The sequence below is a fragment of the Psammomys obesus genome, unplaced genomic scaffold, assembly GCF_907164565.1.
Source record: "Psammomys obesus unplaced genomic scaffold, mPsaObe1.curated_primary_1811, whole genome shotgun sequence".
NCBI classification, from domain to species: Eukaryota; Metazoa; Chordata; class Mammalia; order Rodentia; family Muridae; genus Psammomys; species Psammomys obesus.
Genome location: NW_026585644.1, coordinates 92,380 through 115,268, shown reverse-complemented (window position 1 = coordinate 115,268; position 22,889 = coordinate 92,380). Strand labels below are relative to the sequence as shown.

The window sequence follows — 22,889 nt, the reverse complement described above, 5'->3', positions numbered from 1 at the left end:
ATATTATATTATATTATATTATATTATATTATATTATATTATATTATTTTAGACAGGGATTTTCTGTGTAGCCTTGGCTATCCTGAAACTGCCCTGGCTAGCCTTGAACTTAAGAGATGCTCCTCCCTCTGCCTCCCAAGTTGCTGGGATTAAAGGTGTGTGCCACTACCATCCAGCACAACTTGTTTTTTTCACACAGGATCTTACATAGCCCTTGCTGGCCTCAAACATACTCTGTAGGACTGGCAAGACAGCGCAGGAGATAAAGACACTTGCTATGCAGGGCTGCATTTGATCACCAGAAGCCATCCCTATAAAGGTGGAAGAAGACTCCACCCAAACTGGGTTGGGATGGGGGTGGGGGAATGTGCTATTTAGCTGAGGCTGACCTTGAACTCCTGATCCTTCATGTCTTGTAACTACATATGTGTGCCAGTATCCTAAAAGAACTGTATACTTTAAAGGGTGACTTGTCCAGGCCTCGTGGAACTGTCATCCTAGATACTTGGGGAGTTGGAGCAACAGGATCACAAGTTCCAGATCTGTCTGGGCTACAGAACAGGCTTAGAGGCAGCCTGGTAACTAGTCTGGGTCTGGGCATGCATGTCGGCAATCCCAGCTCAGGCAGGAGGATCAGGAGCTAAAGGCCAGCCTGGACTACATGAAATTGTCTCAAACAAACAAACAAAAAAACACCACCACCAACAGCAGCACAGAGGCTGAACATAATAGCTCAGGAGACTGCTTGCCTACAATGCACAAAACCCTTCTGCTGCAAAGCTGAACAAAGACAACAGCAAAGCATTCAACATATGTCCTGTTTTCATATGAACTGTCTCCTCAAAGCTCACAAGTACATCCAACCACTGATGCAACTGGTCTTGAGAAAGGATCTCATGTAGCCAAGGCTGACCTTGAGCTCCTGGCTCCATCTCCAAAGTGCTGAGATTACAGAAGATCTGGCCCTGAGGACTGATGGATTCATGATTTGATGGCAATATTGGAAGGCAGTGGAAATTTCCTGGCACTTGTGGCCTGCTTGGAGGCACAGGGGCTGTATTCGTGTCCCTGGCCCTTCTCTGTCATATTCTCTTCTTGCTATTTTGAGCTGCGCAGCTTCCTCTGCCACACGCCCATGATGCCCAGTGCTATGACTGCAGGCCTTAAAGAACAGCTCCAGCAGACCCTGAGCTGAGAGGTCTGAAGCCATGAACCAGCGAAATCTTTCCTCTAAGTTTCTCTCAGTGTGTCACAGCGATGAAAAACACAGAATGTTTGGGCCCTGAGTTTAACCCCAGCACTAAAACTTACAAATAAGCCAGATGGTGGTGGTGCACACCTTGAATCCCAGCACTTGGCAGGCAGAGTTCTGAGTACTGAGTTTGAGGCCAGCCTGGTCTACAGATCAAGCTCCAGGGTAGCCAAAGCTATACAGAGAAACCCTATCTCAAACAAACAACAACAAAAAGAATCCCCAAAACTCAAACCTAACAAACTAAAGACAGTGCTGCTGCTAGGCAAGAGAGGAGGGGCCTGGCATGCACATGTGAGGCAGAGGCCAGCTCTCCAGAATGCCCCAAGTCCAAGCAGAACAGAGACCACACCCACCTTGCCCTCAGGTAGTACAACAGGTGGTAGCCGATCTTGGGCTGTTTTTGGTACAGCTCGGAGAGAAGGTCCAGAAGCAGCGAAAAGCTGCTGTTGTCCTCCTGCATCTGGCACAGGTTCCTAGACGGGGCAGAAGAAGGGTACCACCCAGGGCACATACTCCTCACGGGCAAATGGCGAAGAAAAGGTTGCCAGCCCACTGAATACCTCCTCCTCCCTAGAGGAGCCCCAGGACAGGGACATCTGGGTATTGTCAGGGAAGATGGTAGGCAGATGGCTCTTTAGCTAGGTGCTTACCTAAATATTAGGTAGAGAGGTTTCCCTACTGACTCCTCCAGGGACCTGGAAGAGAAACTCGGTGTGTAATCACCTACATGAAGCGAGAACAGCTAAAGGCAGCTAGTAGGAATGCCGGACACCTAGCCAACTCCTTTCCCACCCAAAGGGTAGTGCTGATGCTTCCGCTAGTGCTTTGTAACAGAGAAACAGGTTCCCAACACAGAAGCACATCTGGGGATGTTATCTTCACTGCGAAGGAGAGCCAGGCCGGGGGCCAATCCCTCCAGAGGCAGCAAAGCTGGGGACACTAGTCCAGCAACAGGCCTGGAAAAAGGGCAGGCATGCTGGTCCACTGCCCAGTATTCTCAAGGTCCACTAGTACATATAAGCATGGAAATGCCAAGTGAAGAGGATTTTTCTCACGTCTACAGTAAGGTGCGCCTGGGACCTGGGCAGGAGGAGCGGAGCGCACAGTGGTGTGTGAGGCACAGGGTATCAGAGATAAGCCTTACTCTTCAGTGACCTCTTCAGGCAACACCTCCCCTCGAAAGTGGGCCTTGAAGAGCTCCTGTAGGCAGGAAGCAAGGACAGACAGCTGCTCCGAGTCAAAGTCTTCCTAGGTGACAAGAGGGAGGAGACATCATGACCCAGAGCCAAGACTCACTGACCCCACCTGCTCCAGAACCTCTGTCTGAGCCCCACCTCCCAGAGCAGCACACTCCTGTTTCCTGCCTCAGAAGGGGTTCATCTGGGAAAGGGAAGGTGGGAGTTCGAGTCCCAATGAGGCATGCTTGAGAAGCTATAAGCCTCCCTAAGCTTTCTCCCTAAGGAGTGGGCTCCTCCTTACCTCCAGGACCTGATCCACAATTTCCTGCATAACTTCACACTGGGCCTCTGTATCACTACAGCATAAAAGTGAGAGGAAATCAGATAGAATGGGAGTGGGACATGGCCCAAGTTGTGTACACGCACATGCAGACCGAAAGGGCTGCCAGCTTTCGGCTTCAGAGGGGAGACATGTGCTGCTCTGTGGGCAGAGGTCCAAACATGAGGAAAATGCCTGCTTGCCCTGCTCTGGTCTCCAGAAGGCAGAGTGGAGGCCCAAGGTGTGAGCAAATGGGGCTACCCTATTTCTGCCCATGCTCCCCAACGTCAGCCAAAGACATTTCCTATGAAGCCTCAACTTCCTCCCTCTGCCCCACACCATCTGGGTAGCAGGAAGCACCTCCTCAGGTGGGGGCAGGGATTCTACCCACCTTCCCTTCTGTAGCTGCAGTACTTTGTCCCTCAGAGACTCATCCAGCTGATCGAGGTAAGGGGTGACATCAACTGGCTCCTCCACAACAGTCTCCTTGATGGGGTGGAAGCGGAACTCTCTCTTCTTCCCTGAGGATGGTGTGTCGGGCCATAGCACCAGAGACACTCCCCATTCCTGCCTGCTCTGGCCTCACAGCCCCTGGAGTGAACCTATCCATTTACAGTGCAGAACCCCGGACCGCACACACATCCCAGCTCATACCCACACGTGAGCAGGACTACTTTACCCTTCTGCCTTTAGTGTCCAATGCCAAGCCCTGTACCAGTGAGCCTCATCTAATAATAAACAAAAGTCTCTCTCATGGGCAAAAGAGGTAGGACAGAAGGACTGCACACAGGCTACCCGTGAACGAGGCCTCTCTGGCTGCCACACCTCCAACACTGCCTGCCACCAACCTTACCTTTGCTGTTGAGATCCTCCTCATCATCACTGAAGGCTGCCTCTGCATTGTCATAGCAACTCTCATCCTTATCTGACAGATGGTTGTCCATTTCCATGGAAACAGGCTCTTCAATTTTGACTTGTGAGTAAAGAGAAAAAAAGACTCCTGATAGCCTCCTGTGACCCCCAGCGTGCCTGCTGCTGCTGGGAATGAGACTAGTGGCAGGTGGGAGAATGCAGCCTGTGCTCTGTATTAAATGGTACACTGCTGGGAGGAAGGACAAATTTGCCTGCTCAATTCTGTGACCCACCTAGAGGAAGGGGTAGCACAAGATATGGCTTCTCCATGTCAGCTCAGGATAAGTGATGAGTCTTTTTTTCTTTTCTGAAACGTGATTTTATGTATCCCAGGCTAGCCCTGATCCCATGCTCTTCCTGCTTCCGCCTCCCAGGTGCTAAGATTATAGGCATGCATCACCATGATCAGCTCAGGGGACATTTACTAGTGTTCTTTAATTTAAAACCAAGTTGGAAAGTAGTGCTTGGCTTAAGGCCTTATTTAAAAAAAAAAAAAAAAAAAAAAAAAAGTAGAAGCAGATGGCAGTCTGAAATCAGGAGCAAAATGAACATGACAGGCTCTTAGCTCTTAGCCTGGACTGGGAACAGAGATGATGGACAATGACAGTGAGTAAGCATCCGTGAAAGCCTTCACTGAAAGATCACTAAGGAGAGCAATGAGTGAAAATTCAATTAAGAGTAGATAAATGGCCCTGTGGGAAAGTCCATACCTTCCACCGGCGGGGAGGGTGAGCTGCAGAACTCAGGAAATTTCTCTCGCAGCATGGCCCGCAGCTCTTTATCCAATTTAGGGTTGTCAAACAGGGGAGCCAAGTGTCTAATAGAGAATACAGATGAAGATCAGTGTCAGAGCTGCCCACTGCTAACTCAGCATGGACACAGTCAGGTCGACCAGCACAGCTGTGCCACCTTCAGACCCTTCAGAGTCAACAGGGGCACGAAGGCCTTTGAAGCCTATGGTAATATGACGGCAAGTTAGAAATTCCTGCATCAAGAGGGCATTAGTCTTTCCGTCCATGAGTAGAAGGTGAAGCCAGTACTTTTTACAGCTGTCAAGGGAAGGAGTCAACAGAGTTGTGACAATATCTGGATGATGTCTTATCTAGAGGGGGTTGGACCTAATAAAAAATAGGAGAATCCCCTACCCCTAACACACAAATTCCTTACGCCAAGACTCGTTTCTCCACAATGTGGTTGAGGGAAGAAAAGACACCCTGCCGCACGTGGCCTTCCAATGGTGGGTAGAAGTTAGGAATGATCTGGAAGGGAAGAAGTGGAGGGAATAACTACAATGTTTTGCTGGACTACAACTAAAAAGCTGTTTTGCTTCTGATCAAGGGACAGTGAGATGCTATAGCTGCAGAAAGGGATGCAAAGTTCCTGATTATTCCAGTTCTTCCTCAAAGAAACTAGATTCTATCTTGAGTCATCATCTTGCATTAAGAAAGCTTACAGCAACAAGGGCCAATTCCTCTGGAGACAGTGTTTGGTAACTCAGGACTCCAATCGAGGGACCCTGGCGAGACCTAGTCCTCGGGAGGCCCTTTCAGATGGGGAGGCAAGGACAGCCCCATTACTTACCCGACACATGAAGTCCAGGAGCGTGGCAGTGATGGCCGGGTGGGGCTTCATGGAGTGATGCATGACCAGGATAGCTGGCTCTGGAGGATGTGAGATAAAATAAATGGTTCCCGACATCAGACACCGTTTCCATGTCTACTGACAGCTCGTCAGTATATGTGAAGACCCTAGGAAGTACTGTGTCTATAACCTAGATGGGGGGGTAGACAGATTTCCTCTGCCTTGGCTCTCCCACGCAGAGCCCAAGGCTATGGGAGAAGGTGGCAGTGACTGGTTGGTCTCATCAAAGCGACTTTCCCTCTAGGTCAGGGAGAACTGAAGGGGAACAAGGGAATTCTCCTAGATAAGCCACCTCCACCCCACACTGCCCTGAGAACGATGGCTGCTATCACCAGGACGAGATGGGAGGGTCGTGCTGACTGGTCCCAAACACATACCTATGTTCATAATGCTATCCTTGTCTGGGCTGAAGAACAGCCAGTCATAAAACAAAGCCAGCTTGGCATTAGAGGCAGCAACGTTGGACTGGAAAAGAGAAGGGGAAAGAAAGGGCTAGTCCCATCAATCAGCTCCCATCTTTCCAGAGCCTAGGGTAGATTCCAGGGCCCACCTAGCTATTCTGTCTTTGAAATTCAGTTCCAGTAAAAGATAATAGACACGGGGACTGGCCTGGGATTTTCATGTGTTGAGCAGCACATCCGCCTGATCCCCATCAGGAGAGCTCGTGGACACACTGATCAACTGTGGTTGCCGTTATGTTCACAGTAGCCTACAGCCGCCTTTGCTGAATAATCCCGGCCCCTCCCTAGAGACCCCTAGGAAAGGCCTGCTGCCTGAATCAGCACATTCCAGGAACACCATAAATGCGGGAGGGGTGCAGGATGCTTAACAACAGTGTCACCCTAGCACAGAAAAACAGACTCTGGAAAGGAAATGGCTCCTTTAAAGGTTCTCTGGGTTTGGGGAAAGAAAATACTTAAAGCTGATGCCAAATGTTATGGAAGGAAGCATCTAAGGCAACGGCTCTCAACCTCTCTAACGCTGCCACCCTTTAATACAGCTCCTGATGTTGTGGTGACCTCAACCATAACATTATTCTCATTGCAACTTCAGAACTGTAATTATGCTACTGTTATAAACAGCAACGTAAATATGACATGCAGCCTATCTGATGCGCGACCCCTGAGAAAGGGGGGTTCAATCCCCAGGGGGATGGGGGCCACTAAGATCTTGGTGGTAAAGAGCTCTTGCAAAGGACTTACGTTTTGTTTCAGTACCAACATGGTAATATAGCAGCGCACACACGTACGCATGCATGCACGCACGCACGTACGCGCGCGCACACACACACACACACACACACACACACACACACACACGCATGCACCATAAAATAAGTAAAATAAAATACAATGGGAGCCCTAAATTGGAATGGAAACAAGAGAACAACTAAATATGGTTCCTAGGAGCCTCAGAATTGGGCTGCTAGGGGTCCCTTAGGGTTCAGGGAAAGACACCCCAAGGTCCCAGGCAGGGACACGTCAGGGACACAGGTAGGGACCCCTCAAAAATCCAGACTTTGAATTGGCACAGTGGTTGGTGCAGACACAACTGCAGTACTGAGGAGACAGACTGAAGGACTGTAGCTCAAGGCTGGCCAGAGCTATACAATAAAATCTTATATTGAACAAACAACAAACAGAAACCGGGGTTGATGATGATGAGCATAGTCAAACCCAGCCCAGATGAGGACTGACTATCAATTTCCAAAGACAAAGGGAGGGAGATAAAGCGCCAAAGGCCCGTTAGGGTTCGGATGGCCCTGGAGTCAGAGAGATGGTAGAAGCCCAGGAACATGCTACAAGAAGCACTGCTCATCACCCTGCAGTTTCTGCCCTGGCCCTTTACCGTGCACGTTGTCAGGAGCCAGCCAATGATGGCCCATCGGGGCAAGATGTCGGAACTCAGCACTTCGTTAGAGGGGTGGACTACCCCACATATGTATCGAATGAGGTCACAGCGTAGAGACTGACTGTCAGGGGTTGAGAGGTACTGGCGCTGGAACCAATCCTGGTATCGCTTTTGTTGGCCAAACCGCACCTAAGAGAGGAAGCAGAAAGGAGGCAGGATGGTAAGCAGAAGGAAACTGGAGGCCCAACTTTGCGTCCTCCTGACAATTTCACTAAGCTCAAGCTCATTTGTCTCTCAAGTACCGCCTCCTTCTGGGGAATGTCCTTATCTTAACAAAGTAGCTTGCTTCGCATACCAGTGGCCAGTCATTCTTGCCACTGGCCACACTGGCCTGTGCGCAGGGAAGGCTGTGGTGCATCTTCTTGATCGATGTTGATTTGGGAGGGCCTGGCTCTCTACAGTGGTGCCATCCTGGGACTGGTAGTCCTGGGAATCACTGAAAGCAGGCTGAGCAAGCTGTGAGAGCTGGCAAGTAGGCCGCACCCTCCATGGCTTCTGCATCAGCTCCTGCTTCTAGGCTGAGTTCCTGCCCTGCTTGAATTCCTGCTCTGACTTCCCTCAGTGAGAGACTGTGTCACCTGGAGGTGTAAGCAAAATAAACTATCTTCTCTCCAAACTGCTTCTGCTCATAGTGTTTTTTAAAGAGCAATAGAAACTGAGGCTGGGAGTGCTGGTGCACTGGGTAGATGGAGGCAGGTGGATTGGGGTGAGTTCGAAGTCAGCCTTGTCTACAGAGCGAGTTCCAGGACAGCCAGGGCTACACAGAGAAACTATGTCTCAAAACAACCACCCCCAAAAAGAAAAAAATGTTAAGTAATCCAAGCTATCCTGGAATTTGAGATTCTCTTGACTTCATCCACATTCCATCACACACTCCTACAGTCTGTTCTTTTCTCTCTCCAGCACCCTGCCCCCCGGCTTACTGATTTATGTATGTCACATTATAGATGGCTGTGAGCCACCATGTGGTTGCTGGGAACTGAACTCAGGCCCTCTGCAAGAGCAGACAGTCAGTCCTCTTAACCACTGAGCCATTTCTCCGGTCTCCTCCCCCACCTCTTTTTTCAGACAGTCTTAGTATGTAAACCCTACCTGGCTTTGAATACATAAAGATCTGCCCACCTCTGCTTCTCAAGTGCTGGATTAAAGTGTGTATCACCATGTCCAGCATTTCTGCTTAATAAAGACGGGGTTTCATATAGTCCAGGCTGTCCTAGAACTGGTGGCACCATCCCGCACCAGCCTTTTGAGTGCTGGAATTGCAGACAGGCGCATGCACAGCTCTTCTCTTTCCCTATTATTGTGTTTTTGTTTGTTTGTTCTGGACAAGGTCTCACTGTGTACCCTGGCAAACATCAAATTGTGGCAATCCTGCCTCTGCCTCCCAAGTGCTGTTATCACGGACGTGTGCCACTGCACCCCTGTGACTACTAATTTAAACTGTGACATTTGGCATGTGGCTACAAGAGGCAGCAGGATCTCGGCAGTTCTGAGATGTCCTGGGAATCTGACAACAGGCTTACAGAGAAACTGTGCAATGTGCATGCCTAGACTGAACCAAAGAAAGCATCAAAAAGGAAGATGTCCTTAGCCGCTTTTGTGTAGGTCAGTAACCAGAGGCAACAAATCTGCAAGGAGCGACAACTGCCTGACTCCTATCATGCCTTCCTATCTACTGCACGCTCCGTCTCACCCGGGATGTCATGAAGAGGAGCTTCGTTTCCATATCTGGGGTTAGACGGCAGGCTAGAAATTTTCGGGATGTTCTTGACTGAAGTAGCTGCAGGATACCTGAACCAGGGGTAGAAGAGAAGAGAACCATGAAGACCAGAGAAATGCAAGGCAGAAGAGGAAACTGGGCCAGGTATGGTTTTGCTCAAGGGTCTATTCCAGGACAAGCTCCACAGAAGGCCAGCAAAGGCATACAAGGTTGCCACCAGTCAGCAACGGCAGCGGTTCCCTTCCGAGCGCCTCCCTGAGCCTGATACCAATGTCTTTATAGTTAGAAAGAACTGGGACATTCAGGGAGAAACATGGGAAGTCCTAAGTGTGACACTAGGGGATCCTAGGACCAATGTGACTGTGTGGCACAGCTGAGCACACTGCAGCCATCAGGCCTGTATCCAAACCCTGCCTGTCGTTTACTAACTGTGTGGCCTCCAGCAAGGGACTTAAAACTCTTTGAACCTCACTTTCTGTGTAGAAAGTGAAACTCTCATCTTAAGGGCTAGCACACACCCTCTGACAAAGGAGGCACCCAGACAACCCAACACATGCTTAAGGTGTTGGCAGAATATCACACAGCAGCTTTCATTTCCACGGTCCTCCACCACAGCCTCTAGCTTGTGTGCGCATGTTCTGTAGATAGGTGTTAGAGGTGAGAGGGCATAATGAACTACAGAGCTGCAGCTCAGAATACAAAAGAATTCTGGAAAAGTCAAAGGGACATCAAAGGCCTTGTCTGGGGAAAACACACACACACATACACACACACAAAACATGCATGCTGTGGAATAAGAGACCATGACCTTTTCTTTCTTTCTTTCTTTCTTTCTTTCTTTCTTTCTTTCTTTCTTTCTTTCTCTCTCTCTTTCTTTCTCTCTCTCTTTCTTTCTCTTCCTTCCTTCCTTCCTTCCTTCTTCTTTCTTTCTTTCCTCCCTCCCTCCCTCCCTCTTTCTTTCTTTTCTTTCTTTCTTTCTTTTTTCACTCACACAAACACACACCACACCACAGAATGAGCGCCAGGACATTTCTTTCTTTTTTTATCTACAGCTCCAGGACACTGGACAGGGCACTGTTTATCACTGAGCTACATCTCAGGGGCCATCTCTCCCAGGGCTCTGCTGACTCGACCTCATGAGTTGGCTGAATTCCCTGTTAACTGCAGTGAGCTCAACACTGGATATCACCTTGCCAAGGAGCTGTGGGAAGGAGAGGACCACAGCTTTCTAGCCCACGTTTGTCTTTTAAATTTCTTATTAACTTTGCTTTATTGATGTATATATGGTATGCACATGTGTCATGCTTGTGTATGTATAGGTCAGAGCACAACTTTGGGAGTGAAGGCTCACCTTCCACCATGTGGGTTCTGGGGACTGAACATGTCACCAGGCTTGCCAGCAAGTACTTTACTTACTGAGCTATCGTGAGGCCTTGCCTGACACACACACACACACACACTCACACGAGATACATATATTGGAGCAATGACAGCAGGAACCAGGCAAGTTCAGCCTACCCAGGAACTACATGAACTGTTCTGTGCCTCTGCCAGTCCCATGCCCAGCTAAAATTGCCAAATTGTGACCTCTCTCAAGCTTTGACTATCAAAATATTTTCTTTCTTTCTTTTTCTTATTTATTTTAAGTAGATGAGTGCTCTATCTGCAGGTACACCTGCAGGCCAGAAGAGGGCACCAGATCTCATTATAGATGGTTGTGAGCCACCAAGTGATTGCCAGGAATTGAATTCAGGACCTCTGGAAGAACAAGCCAGTGCTCTTAAGTGCCCAGCCATCTCCCCAGCCCCTATCAATTTTTTTTCTACCGACCAACTTCTGCTCCTTCAAATCTAGCAGAACATAAAGGACAGAAATCACCCAGGTACTTACCTGTAAACTGAGGACTCAAGGCCTGAGGGTTATGGATGATATCTTTCCAAAGCAGTTCAAACTCTGGTATCCTAGCAACATTCTGAAGTAATCTTACAAGGTCCCGGCCAATCATCAAACATTCCATGAACTGGAGGAGGGGGAGATCGGAGAATGGGGAGCCAGAGAGAGAGAATAAAAACATGTATTGTTCACCTTCTGGAGGAAAGGACAAAGATTAACATGTTCTGTGGAGGGAAGGAAGAATGAAGGGACTCTAAAATGACTCCTCTGGAGCCAAGAGATTGGCTGCACAGCTGTTCTGGGAAGAACGGTGGGAGCTGGGACCACGTTGAGGACTCAGGGCCTCCGGGAAGACCCCGAGCCATGCTGCCTCTCCCATCAATCATGTCCCTCTCTATCTGGAATTGCTTTGGTACTAGGCAGTTGCACCATCTACCCTGCTCCAAAGTTCATTTTGTCTATGAGAAGACACTATTTGTGATATAAGAAATGATCAGTACCTGCACGGTCCAAACAGTATTGATTTGTAACAGCACATGGCTACACAATTACGTGAATGCATTTTGAATCTTTAAAAGAGATTTATTTTTATTTTAGGTGTATCAGTGTTTTGCCTACATGTATGTATGTGCACTACATGCCTACAGAGGCCAGAAGAGAGTGCTGGGTTCCCTGGAACTGGAGTTACATATGGTTGTGAGATATCATGTAGGTACTGAGAACCAAATCCAGGTTCTCTGCAAGAGCAGCGCCTGCTCTTAACTATTGAACTTTATCTGATTTTATCTCATATTCCTATGTGGTCAGTAGCCATGTCATAGTAGCTTACATCTAGGTTATCTCTCTTGGGAGAAACTATAATCCACACAAGTAAACATGCCAGTTATTTCTAGGGAAGATGGGGTTCTTGGAACAGTGGGCACACAAGAATAGCTGCTATCTGTTGTACATCACGTAAACTGAAACCGACCGGAAAAGCCCTGAGGATGCCAGCATTCTGTGTGACATTTCTAGAAGCAAGGGGCATTCCATGACAATCCCCGTCCTTTGCTTCTGCTGTCTAGGGATGATGAAAACGCCACATCTGAACACCTGTACTTCTAACGAGGTACCTCTGGCCCAGATGCATAAAGGCCATGGGACACCACTCTTGTCTCACTTCCTCATACTGTCTGCTCTGTTCCCTTACCCGTTCCCGAAGCAAGGAGACACAGAAGTCAACTTCTTTCTGTCGAAGGGTCTGGAGCTGGGCGGTCCCATGGTGGTCCACAATAAGTCGGAGGTATGTGTACACAGCCATGGCAATGAGGATGCTGCTCTTCAGTGCCCACTCCCTGCAGGAAGGGAAGACACTGCACCTACCTCTTGCCTAGACCTACTCACTCTGACCTGCACCTCACACTCCTCTGATGACCACCCACTGAGAACGGCTTCTGTCTTTTGAGGGTTTCTTTCAGGCTGTTATTATCAAACTGAGTCGACTAAAGTAAGGGTAACTAATTTCCTTCATCAGTAGACGTCCAACAAAGGTAGGTGCTGGATGAAATCAGCTTTGTGTAAATACACGCACAGTTGCCAATAAAATAACTGTGTTTGTTGACTCACTCAACCACCAAGGCCCACCGCACATGAAGCAGCGTATGTGAGGCGGCACCTCCCACTGAGCTATAGAAAATGTTTCCTGTGTCAGCAGTTCTCTGAAGTGTGATGTAAGGACTTCTGGGGATTTCCAGGACCCTTTCAGGACCTGGAGTTCTTAGAACACATTGTGCCAACCAGGCTTATCATTACAGCCAACCAAGCCACAAACCTTTCCCTGTCTCTAGCCACTGACCCCACCCTCAGATGAGTCACTTGCCCTAAACCAAAATCTGAGGATTTTTTTGGGGGTGGTGGTGGTGGTGGAGGGAAATCTGAATTTAGATGGCAAAGCCCATTTCCCCACAATTTTAGAATTTCCCTGGAAAACAGAGTGATTAAAAGCATTATCTGTTTCTCAGCTGCTTCGAAAGGGGCAAAGGGAAAGGTGCAGCGGGGAGGGAGGTTCCCAACACTAACACTCTAATGCTGCTTCCAAGTGCCAAGTAGTCTGTAATTGCTTTGACACCCCTGCTGAAAGGCAGCGAACTAGGGGAAGGTTTAATTAACAGAACCAAGCAACATCCTGATTCAGGAAAAGTAATCAAGCCACTTGATTGACTAAAAGACTATGGCCTTTTGTTTTCCTTTTTGTGTGTGTGGGAGCTATTTCTGTTTTTTGAAACAAGGTTTTGCTATATAGCCCAGGTTAGACTTGAATTCGTAGTAATTCTCCTGCCTCGGCCTCCCAAATGCTAGGATTATAAGCATGCACTGCTATGCCCAGCACTGTCCTTTCGTTTTCAAAAAATGGAAATGCTAGCCAAGGACATGCGCTTCCTTTCACCCTCACATCCCTAAAAATACTTGGAAAGTTAGATAAACAGGATGGTAAACTAGAACACAGTTCTAAATGCCAAGGTATTCCCTTTCACCAAAGATGTGAAGGGTCGGGCAGCAATGTGGCTGCTCTGTGACTCCTCTATGGACACTCAGCTTTAAAGCATGGCTAGGATAGAATGTGAGCTGAGAACAGAATGAGAAGAGCAGCTCTGGGGAAGATCACTGGTAGAGGTAAAGGACAGGTCTGCCACTGGGACGGCATGAGGAAGAGGAGAGGGTGGGGAGTAAGGCCTCCAGCCACAAGTAGCGGAGAGACACAAGAGACCCAAAAAGAAGCAGAGGCCTAGTAAGAAACTGCCGAGAAGCCCCATTGCCACTGTGAGGACACCGGCCCCAGAGCAACTGCATAACTGGGCCCAGGGCACTAGGTGGCACTACACAGCAGGCCTGGGCAGAACATAGCTTTCTGATTATGAAGAGAATCATTCTTTTAAACTGAAACGAATACAGACAATGTTAGGGCTCTCAGTCATTAGGCTACTTGATGTCCTCCCTCAGAAAGAAACGCTAAAAAGACACGATGCAGAATCTGGGACCACAGCATCAAGGGGAAGCTGTAAGTGAATTTACAGAACAGCCCTCACGCCGTCCTAGTCCTTCACTTTGCTGGGGAAGAAGAGCCAGAAAGTATATGTGGCCCCACAGCACTCTCTAGCAGGACTCTCTGCTCCCTATCACTTATTCACCCACACTGCCCCTGTGCCATTCCAAAAAAGAGCATGTGCTGTACTGAGAGGCGTGGCAGGGAGGAAAGGCACCTGCCAGGCTCGTGTGGCTGGCTGGTCCCCTCTGCTGAGCTCATTTCCCCCTCTGTTCCCCCCAAATACAAACATTCCAAGGAGGTCTGGGTCAAAAATAAACCCTTATCAGATGAAACCAGTTTTTCTGGGCTCTGAGATATTTCAGCAAGCTCCTTTCCCACTCCTGCGTCTCTTGGGACACACTATGGCATTGGTTCTTTCATCTGCCAGCAGGTTTGCCACACCTTCCCCTTGCCTCAGAGGACTCTTCTCTCCCCATGTTCCATATACTCACACCCCTCATGGCCGTTATCTGGCTCTTGCCCCACCCTTCATGGTAGACTCTACCTCTGCTCCGTCAGGATATCCAGAACACTTTCTGCCAACCAGATATTTTTGGCTGTAACATCGCCACCTGATTTCAAGGGGGTGGGAGGGGGAAGAATCAGAATACAGTAGCTCTAATTAGCAACTCAGCTAATTGAATAATCTCTCCACTCATCTTGCTGGTCCACCCAGCTATCCCACCACTGCTGCCCTGAACGCTAGAATAAACCATTCTCTCTTCTAGGCTTTAAAGTTTTCCTCTTTGCCTTGAGAGAGAAAGGGAAAGGATGTTCTATTCTAGACTGCTACTTTAGGGAGTGGGTATCCACCAGGAACTGCAGAGGGAACGCTTTGTTATTGAAAAGTAATGTCTGAGACAAACAGATCTTAGAAGCCCCAGCTGAAAAGCAAAGGTGGTGCCTGGACAGGGCCTAAGAGATGCAGGTAGCTGACACATGCTGCAATCTAGTGTCACAATGTTAGGGTGGGACTCAGGATCCTCACAGGCTAATGGGGTTATTTCTAGACACCAGTGTTTAGATCTTGCTCCTAAACGCCCTGGAGCAGAATTAAAATTCAGCGTTGCCAGACAAAAATCCTGGGATGAGAAGTAGGGCTGGGAGTGTCAAACAGGAAAGAAAGTGCCAAGAAAGAATAAAAATAAACATTCAACACACCAATGCTACATTTTGCTCTGGGTCTTAGAGAAAAAAAATTCAATGTCTATAGAGTCGAATCACGAAGATCACGGGCCATACACATTAAGCAGTGACATCAGAGTTAGAGAAAATCCTAAAGAAAAGGCAAAGCACAGCCAGGTAGGATGGTGCACACAGGAAGCTGTCGCAGGAGGACTGTGGAATTTAAAGCCAGCATGGGCTACATAGCAAGACTTTTATTAAAAAACAAAAACAAAAAGGGAGGGTGGAGTGGAGCTGGGGATTAGTACACTTTAGAGGTAGAGTGCTTGCTTAAAGTCACGAGGCCTCAGGTTCAGTTCTTACACCACAGGAAAGAAAACAAAACAAAAAACAGGGACCAATGGGCATTGGTGAAGCAGACCTGCAGGCTCAGCCTCGTTACTATTATTTATTATTATTACTCAACTTTGATTATTTCTTGTTTTTAACAGGAAAACAAAACACAAGCAATCTCAAAAGCAGGAGAGGCAGCTTGGGCAGACCTTTTTTATATTTAATATTTCAGACAGGTGTCACGGATGTCAAGATTAAAAAAGCCCTAAATGTCAGGGACTGTTCTGCGATACTGTCCCTCAGACTGGCCCCAGTCAGATGACAAAATTACTAGGGAGCCACTGTTTAGAAGAGGAGTGGAGCCAGGAAAAGCACAAAGGTAGAGAGCAATGGCTTCCCTTGCTCTTTTCTGCACCCCGTTCCTGATGTAGCATGCTCTTCAACTCCAGAGTGGTGGCTGGCTAACACAGGCCAAATACCTGGTCAGGTCTTAATTTAGCAGAAAAGAAATCAGGCAAGACTCTCTGGTCCAAAAGACCCCTGTGATTTTTCCAATCCAATTTTTTTCTGCAACATATGTGGTCAGAAGACATTTACAACAAGGTTCAAAAACCCATCCATTGGCTTTCTTAGGTGCTTAACACTTTTCACTGCCTAGAATTAGCTCTGGGCTCCTCCCCTTTCTTATGTTCCTGTTAATAAGCTTACCTGCAATCTGCTTCATAAATGTCATGCAAACTCCATCAGCTCCCAGAACTCCACTCTTCACTAGTTCCCGAACCAACCACACCAACTGAGAGAGCGAGGAAAAGGCATACACAACAGAGACGTGAGTTTGAACGAGGAGCTTACCCAATTGTGCTCCGATTTGGGTGCATGATAACAGAGCTGCGGCCCACACTCCCCCTTTAGAGGGTCACCTTCAACCTCCAGCACTGCTTTCCTCTCGTTTGGCACTGGGGACTGAATGTCGGCCTTTTGTGCGTGCTAAGCATGTGCTCTAGTTACACTCCAGCACCCCTTCTCGTTTCTTTCTGGCCTTACCTGAGTACGGCAGGTATCTTGCAACTTCAAGTACTTCTCCATAAGTATCTGGTTGATTTTATTCAGGACAATATTCATACCATCACGACTCACCAGGGCCAGATCTCGGTAACACTGTGAGAAGTAAGGTATATGAGTAGTCAGGAAGCACCAGAGAGCTAAGCTGTTGACTCCACAGCCACCTAGCCAAACCCAACCTCCATCTCTCAAATAACAACAGTGGGACACTGAGGGCCAACGGAACAGCGTATTCTGGACTGATTCTTCAACAGGGCTCCTCCATTCCAAACCTACCGTTTGCTCTGCCTCTTGGGGTAGGAGAAAAAGGATTCTCTAATAAGGCAAGAAAGCCTGCTGGGCAAAGCTCCTAGCCCTGTCCCTGTCTCCTACCCTCCGTTTCTAGGAAGTGTCACAGCGTTTGATGCCACACGCTGAGCAAACCCAGCTCAGCCATCTGTGGAAGCCATCTGTGTTTCATCTGCCAGTAAAAGGTCATTGAAAAATGGGTTTGGGTGAAAGTCAAAAAGAAACCTGAGGTTTTTAGACTTGCTGTAGCTCAGCCAGATGCAGCAAAGGGAATATAAAAGGATCAGGGTCTGGGAAAAAGAATAGAAACAAAATTTCACTTTCTTTGCTTGAGTAGTGGAACATGCCTATGATTCCAGCATTTAGCAGTTCAAGGAAGGAAATCATAAGTTCAAGGCCATCCTGTGCTACAAAGTGAGATACTTGCTTAAAGTCAAAAGCAAACAAGTCCAAGTTTGTTTGAGACAGCTTTACACTGTAGCTCAGGCTGTCCTGGAACTCACAATGTATGGCAATCTTCCTGTCTCAGCTCCTGAGAGCGCAGGTATGTCCTACTGCATCCAGCCTCTCACAGCCAGATGTGGTGCACACCTGGAATCCAGCCCTCGGGAGGCAGAGGCAGGCGAATTTCTGTGAGGCCAGCCAGGGCTACACAGAGAAACTTGTCTCCAAACAACAGTAACAACAAAAGTCAGGAACTTTTATTTGTGTGTGTGTGTAGGTCAGAGGACTGCTCTATGGAGCCAGTTCTCTTCATTGAGGCTGCAGAGACTGAACTTGTGTGGCAAGTGTTGTTACTGACTAGTCATCTTGCGGCTCCCAACATGAACTCCCTTAACTAAATGTCTTTCTTCTGTTCTCTTGATGACCTTTGCTTTTGCCAAGTACTGAAGGTGAGGGAGGGGGCTTTAGCATCCTCACCCCTGCGGGGAAAAGGGAGTGTAGAAGCTTCTTCTGAGTCACGGCTTCCCTTTCCCTTAGAGCTTTTCCTGCCCTGCTTGTTTCTTCAATGCGGTCAGGCCTTAGGGAACCTCATTAGCTGCCTCCTGCACCTGCTGAGCTCTATCCTGTCATGGTCTCAGCCAAAAGGGTAAAACTTAAGAAGATAGCTTTCAGCTAGAGAGAAACTTCAGAAGGCTGTGCAGAGAAGACACCAAAATTAACAAGAAGCTGTTGGAGAGGTACAGGCCTGTAATCTCAGCACTTGGGAGGCAGGAGGATCAGGAGTTTAAGGCCATCCTCAACTATTTAGAAAGTTTGAGGCCAGTCTGACCCACATGAGAACCAGCCAAGAAAGAAGGAGGGGAAGGCGTATCATAAAAGTGACATAGGGTCCCACTTCTAAGCAAGAAGTTATTTAAATTGATAGCTGCTGGCAAAGGAAAAATTATAAGACTGTCACTATGTATGCCAACAATACTCCAAGCAAGACAGCCTCATGCTCAGGAGTAGTTGGTCAACATAAAACAGACTCCATGTTTGTTTGCTTGTTTTAAAAGATTTATTTAATATGTATACAATGTTCTGTCTGCATGTACGCCCGCTCGCCAAAAGAGGGCACCAGATCTCATTATGGATGGTTATGAGCCACCATGTGGTTGCTAGGCATTGAACTCAGGTCCTCTGGAAGAGCTGCTTAACTTCTGAGCCATCTCTCCATCCCTTTCATGATTTTTTTTTAATGGGGGCTTTTGTTTCATTTTGTTTTGGGACTTTTTGTCTTAGTAGTTTTTTGTTTATTTGTTTTGATTTTCATTTGTTTGTTTTTTGCTTTGTTTTATAGAAAGGATTTCTACATAGTCCTGTCTATTCTGGAACTCACTCTATAAACCAGGCTGAGCTAGAACTCACAGAGATCCACTTGCCTCTGCCTGCCACAGGATCAAAGGCATGCGCCACATGTCCAGCCATTATTTTTGTGGTTTTGTTTTAGAGAGAAAGAGAGTGAACACATAAAGTTAAGTGGGAAGGGAACTGGGGAGTATCTGGGAGGAGTTGAAGGAGGGAAAAAAAATGATCAAAAATTTTTTTAAAGATGGTAGTATTTTCTCTATGTTATTTTAGATAATTTAATTTTTTTTATTTTCTCTATTTGTACAGATGAGGAAGTAGGCTCAGGGAGGGAGATGGGGAGGAGACACAGGAGGGAAGAGGAAAGGGAGCCTGTCTTGGATTAACATAGGAGACTGGAGAAAAACCAGCATTAAAATCCAGGTAGTGACTCACATCTATAATTCCAGCCCAGCTGGTGGCGATCCTCTCAGAAAACCAACCAAACATACAACCAAACAAAAAAAATTCGCAGCAATCTAATTCCAAATTCCACCCTTAAGCACCTCACACATAAATATGAAACTATAGGAGACAAGATTGCCAGGAACTGAGGAAAAACTATGACAGCTATGAAATTACTCCACTTGTAAACTCTCTTGCTCCAGGCATTCCGAAGTATGGCCCTCAGTATCAGCAGCTCTTTAGCCTTGGTGGGAAAGGGGGCTCCTACAAGATTTGTTCTCATCACTCTTCCCACCTCTTCTGTCCTCAGGTCTAACTGATCTGATGAGGATGTCAACAGAGACCCTTCATGTGCCACAGATCTCTCACACTCAAAAGAGAACTTATCTACAGATTCTATCTAGAGGGTAGATTGCTAAAAGATTAAAAACAGAAACCAGAAGGAAATAAGCACAAGACAAGGGGGCCCAGCGAGCTTCTGCCGACGTGCTGGTTATCAAATCAGGAAAGTATGTTCTGGAGACTCCCCAACAGGTAAGTCACAGAATGTCCTAGGGATGGGGGAGGTCGAGGTAGAAAGAAAAACCATGCTGAACTAACCACATAAAACCCTTCTCTGTTCAAATCAAAGATGAAATACCAGAAATGCAGACAGAGTACAGGAAAGGAGGACAAGTTATCAGGAGCTATGAGGCCAGAGGAAAAGCAGTGACACCGTCTGCCTAACTCCAACCTTTACCAACTGTGACTACTGATATGACAGCTAGGTACCAGGAGAATCACACACCTTGTGCTGCCAGCTCTCGAAACCTCTGTGCCAGTTTGCTGACTGTTTTGGAAGAGAAGTAGATGGGAGGAAAAACAAAAGCAAGAGGAGGAACAGACCAGAGCAGAGGATGTGAGAAAGGGAGGTGGTAGGAAGTCAGCTTTTTAGCCTGGGCCTGCTGGAACATGATAGAGCAGCACTTGACCACACAGCTGCAGACTTCTTCTAGGCCCAGCAAGAGGAGCCTAGACCAAAAAAGGCCCAGCACCGAGTTTAGGGATATCTGAGGGAGAGACCTGGGCACCAATGTTAGGGCTTTTCCAATTACTTTTTTAACTGATTGCCAAACCCAGCAGAGTTTAGAAACCAGCTCAGTCCCTCAAGCAGCCCTTACCCAGACACCACACAGGAAGGAAATAAGGTCAAACGCTATAGAGCACAATGTAAGAGCTGTCGGAGGAAGATGTAACGGGGATGAGTCCAGCCATGCCTGCTATACTCCCAACACGTCATGGGCATTCTCTCTTTAAATCACCATCTGTGTGTATAGCTGTGCATGCACATGGTATGGGGCACAAGTGGAGGTCAGAGGACAGCTTTCTGGAGTCCTTCTCCCTCTGATTCTGGGGATCAAACTCAGGTCACCAGGTTTGCAAAGCAGACAAGTTTACCTGCTGAACCAGCTTGCCCTTTAACCTATAGGCCTTCTCCAGTTCACCTGTTTAATCCACCCTAGTCCATCCACTGACAAGTTCCTAAGAGCTGATCCTAACTCCTAAGCTTGCTTACCATTACAGGCAGGGGTGTGCCAACTCACCCCTTCCCAGGCAAGATTCTGGACTCTTGATTTCCACAACTATCTTTCATATGCTTCAGAGACCTATGTCTACGAGATTCAGGAACAAGTAAACCTTAAATCCTACCTGGATGTCTGTTCAAAGGCAGAATTAACCCCAAACAAACATTTTCTCTTGCTTAAAGCTGAAGTCTAAGACAACATACTTTTTTTTTTTCTGTCTGCATGTGCACCTGCACGCCAGAAGAGGGCACCAGATCTCATTACAGATGGTTGTGAGCCATCATATGGTTGCTGGGAACCTCTGGAAGTGCAGCCAGTGCTCTTAACTAATGAGCCACTTCTTCAGCCCATGATACCACATTTAAGACCAGTCCTTATAGCTGATTTCTCACCACAATTTTCTGCCAAACAGAGAGCAGGATAAATACCAGGCAGCTTTGCCACTTATTCCTCCACCACAGTTTGATCCAGCTCGAGGTCTCCAAGCAACCCTACCTCACTGGTCTCCCTCACAGAACTGTGCTCTTCCTAACTGTAACATGCTTTCCTGCAGAGGGCTGACCTAGGGAGCCTCAGGCAGAGGATTCACTTACAAATTTTTGCATATGTACATGAACCTGGTGCAGCTGTCATCAGTTACTAAACACAAAGTAAAAAGGTTCATTTCCCTCAAGAGCACAGGCCTGCCACAGTGCAAAAGGAGAATACTCTGGCCTTTACCAGACTCAGTGGTCACACTCATGGCATAACACATTTAGAATGTAGAACCCTGTGGCTTCTCATTGCTAAGCCAGGCAAAAACAAAACCAAAAAAAAAAAAAAAAAAAAAAAAAAAACCAGAGTTGGCAGACAGAGCCTACTCCCCTCACCAAGGCTCACTCATTTACTCTGGCCAACTAAGACCTTACCTGAAACAAACAAACCTTTCCAGAAGGCTAGACTAGTCTGCACTGAGATGATTACAATGCTGCTGGTGTTCTTTGCTTGTTTTGTTTTTTTCTGGTAGGCCTCGCTTTGTATGCAGGCTGACCTGGTGCCTCTTGTTTATTTATATGTGTATTGCCTGTGTGAGTTTATGTACACTATTTGTGTGCTGGGCCTTGGAGGCCAGTGAGGGTGTCAGATGCCCTGGAACTGGAGCTACAGGCAGTTGTGAACTGTGTCATGAGTGTTGGAAACTGAAGCGGAGTCTTCTGCAAGAGCAGTAAATGCTCTTAATCACTGAGCCATCTTTTCAGATCTTTCTTTTAAAGACTTACTTTTTATTTAATTTAGTGGCTTGATAATTGATACATAGCTCTAACTGGCCTTGAACTGAAGGTAACCCTCCTATCTTAACTTCCCAGTTACTGATACTATAGACATGTATTACCAGGCCCAGTTCTACGGGGGTGGAGGAAACTGGGGCTCCAGCCCAGGGCCTCACACATGCTACACAGCACTTACATTGAGCTATAGCCAATCATATTTTAAAAATTTATTTTATGTATTATTAGTGTGTGTATGTGTGTGTGAGAGAGAGAACTGGACAGCTTTGGAGCTTTGGAAAGGATTCAGTCCCTCCCTCTCTCATAGGTTCTGAGAATCAGACTTAAGTCACTAGGCTTATATGGTAAGTATGTCTACCAGCTGAGCCATCTCACTGGCCCTTAAATTAGATCTTAAAATTACAATACCCATAAAAATGTATACAAACCAAGCATGAGGCAGATCTCTGAGATTGAGGCCAGCCTTGTTTACAGAGAGTTCCAGGACAGCCAGGGCTACACAGAAAAACTCTGTCTCAAAACAACAACAACAAAGTCAGATGTGGTGTCACACACCTTTAATCCCAGCACTTGGGGGGGGGGGCAGCCGTAGGCAGATCTATGTGAGTTAGAGGCCAGCCTGGTCTACAAATTGAGTCCAAGACAGTCAGGACCATTACACAGAGAAACCCTGTCTGGAAACAAAACAAAACAAAACAAAAAGTATGCAGAGAAAATTAAATCATAGCCTCACTTATATACCTTCATCTTTCCCAACAATTTTTTTAAAATCAGTGAGCTCATATTATTGCTTAGCACAACCAAATTAATGTCCTCCATTTATCCCTGAAGATCTGATGATAAATTCAGTGTGAAATGAAATTCCAGCACTTGGGAGGCCAAAGAAACCAGGATTTAAGATCATCTGGAATATCTCAAAAGAACAAAGAAGAAAAAAAGCACAAAGTTCAGAATGGCTGGTCTCCCTCCTGGGAAAGCCAGAATCTGAAGAGCTGCTGTCCTCCCTTCACCTTCATGGGCACCTCAAACTGCATAAAGTAGTACAAAACACAGGTTCCCACACTCACAAATACGTCACGTCACTGCAGTACTGCAGTTTCCACACTTCACAAATACTGCA

General features: G+C 47.1%; 1 protein-coding gene across 1 annotated transcript in view; it reads right to left on the bottom strand.

Moving 5' to 3' along the window:
* Ints3 (integrator complex subunit 3) overlaps window positions 1–22,889 on the bottom strand; it is a 43,363-nt gene that overhangs the window by 8,026 nt on the left and 12,448 nt on the right. Inside the window, exons 4-20 of the mRNA XM_055623420.1 lie at window positions 16,396–16,509; window positions 16,060–16,144; window positions 14,399–14,465; window positions 12,019–12,163; window positions 10,827–10,956; window positions 8,910–9,007; window positions 7,154–7,345; window positions 5,683–5,770; window positions 5,246–5,325; window positions 4,832–4,923; window positions 4,375–4,481; window positions 3,606–3,725; window positions 3,144–3,273; window positions 2,735–2,789; window positions 2,400–2,503; window positions 1,906–1,950; window positions 1,609–1,728 (exon numbers count right to left, since the gene is read on the bottom strand). Of these exons, the coding sequence (XP_055479395.1) occupies window positions 1,609–1,728; window positions 1,906–1,950; window positions 2,400–2,503; window positions 2,735–2,789; window positions 3,144–3,273; window positions 3,606–3,725; window positions 4,375–4,481; window positions 4,832–4,923; window positions 5,246–5,325; window positions 5,683–5,770; window positions 7,154–7,345; window positions 8,910–9,007; window positions 10,827–10,956; window positions 12,019–12,163; window positions 14,399–14,465; window positions 16,060–16,144; window positions 16,396–16,509 (1,772 nt within the window). The remainder of the gene's footprint in view (window positions 1–1,608; window positions 1,729–1,905; window positions 1,951–2,399; window positions 2,504–2,734; window positions 2,790–3,143; window positions 3,274–3,605; window positions 3,726–4,374; window positions 4,482–4,831; window positions 4,924–5,245; window positions 5,326–5,682; window positions 5,771–7,153; window positions 7,346–8,909; window positions 9,008–10,826; window positions 10,957–12,018; window positions 12,164–14,398; window positions 14,466–16,059; window positions 16,145–16,395; window positions 16,510–22,889) is intronic.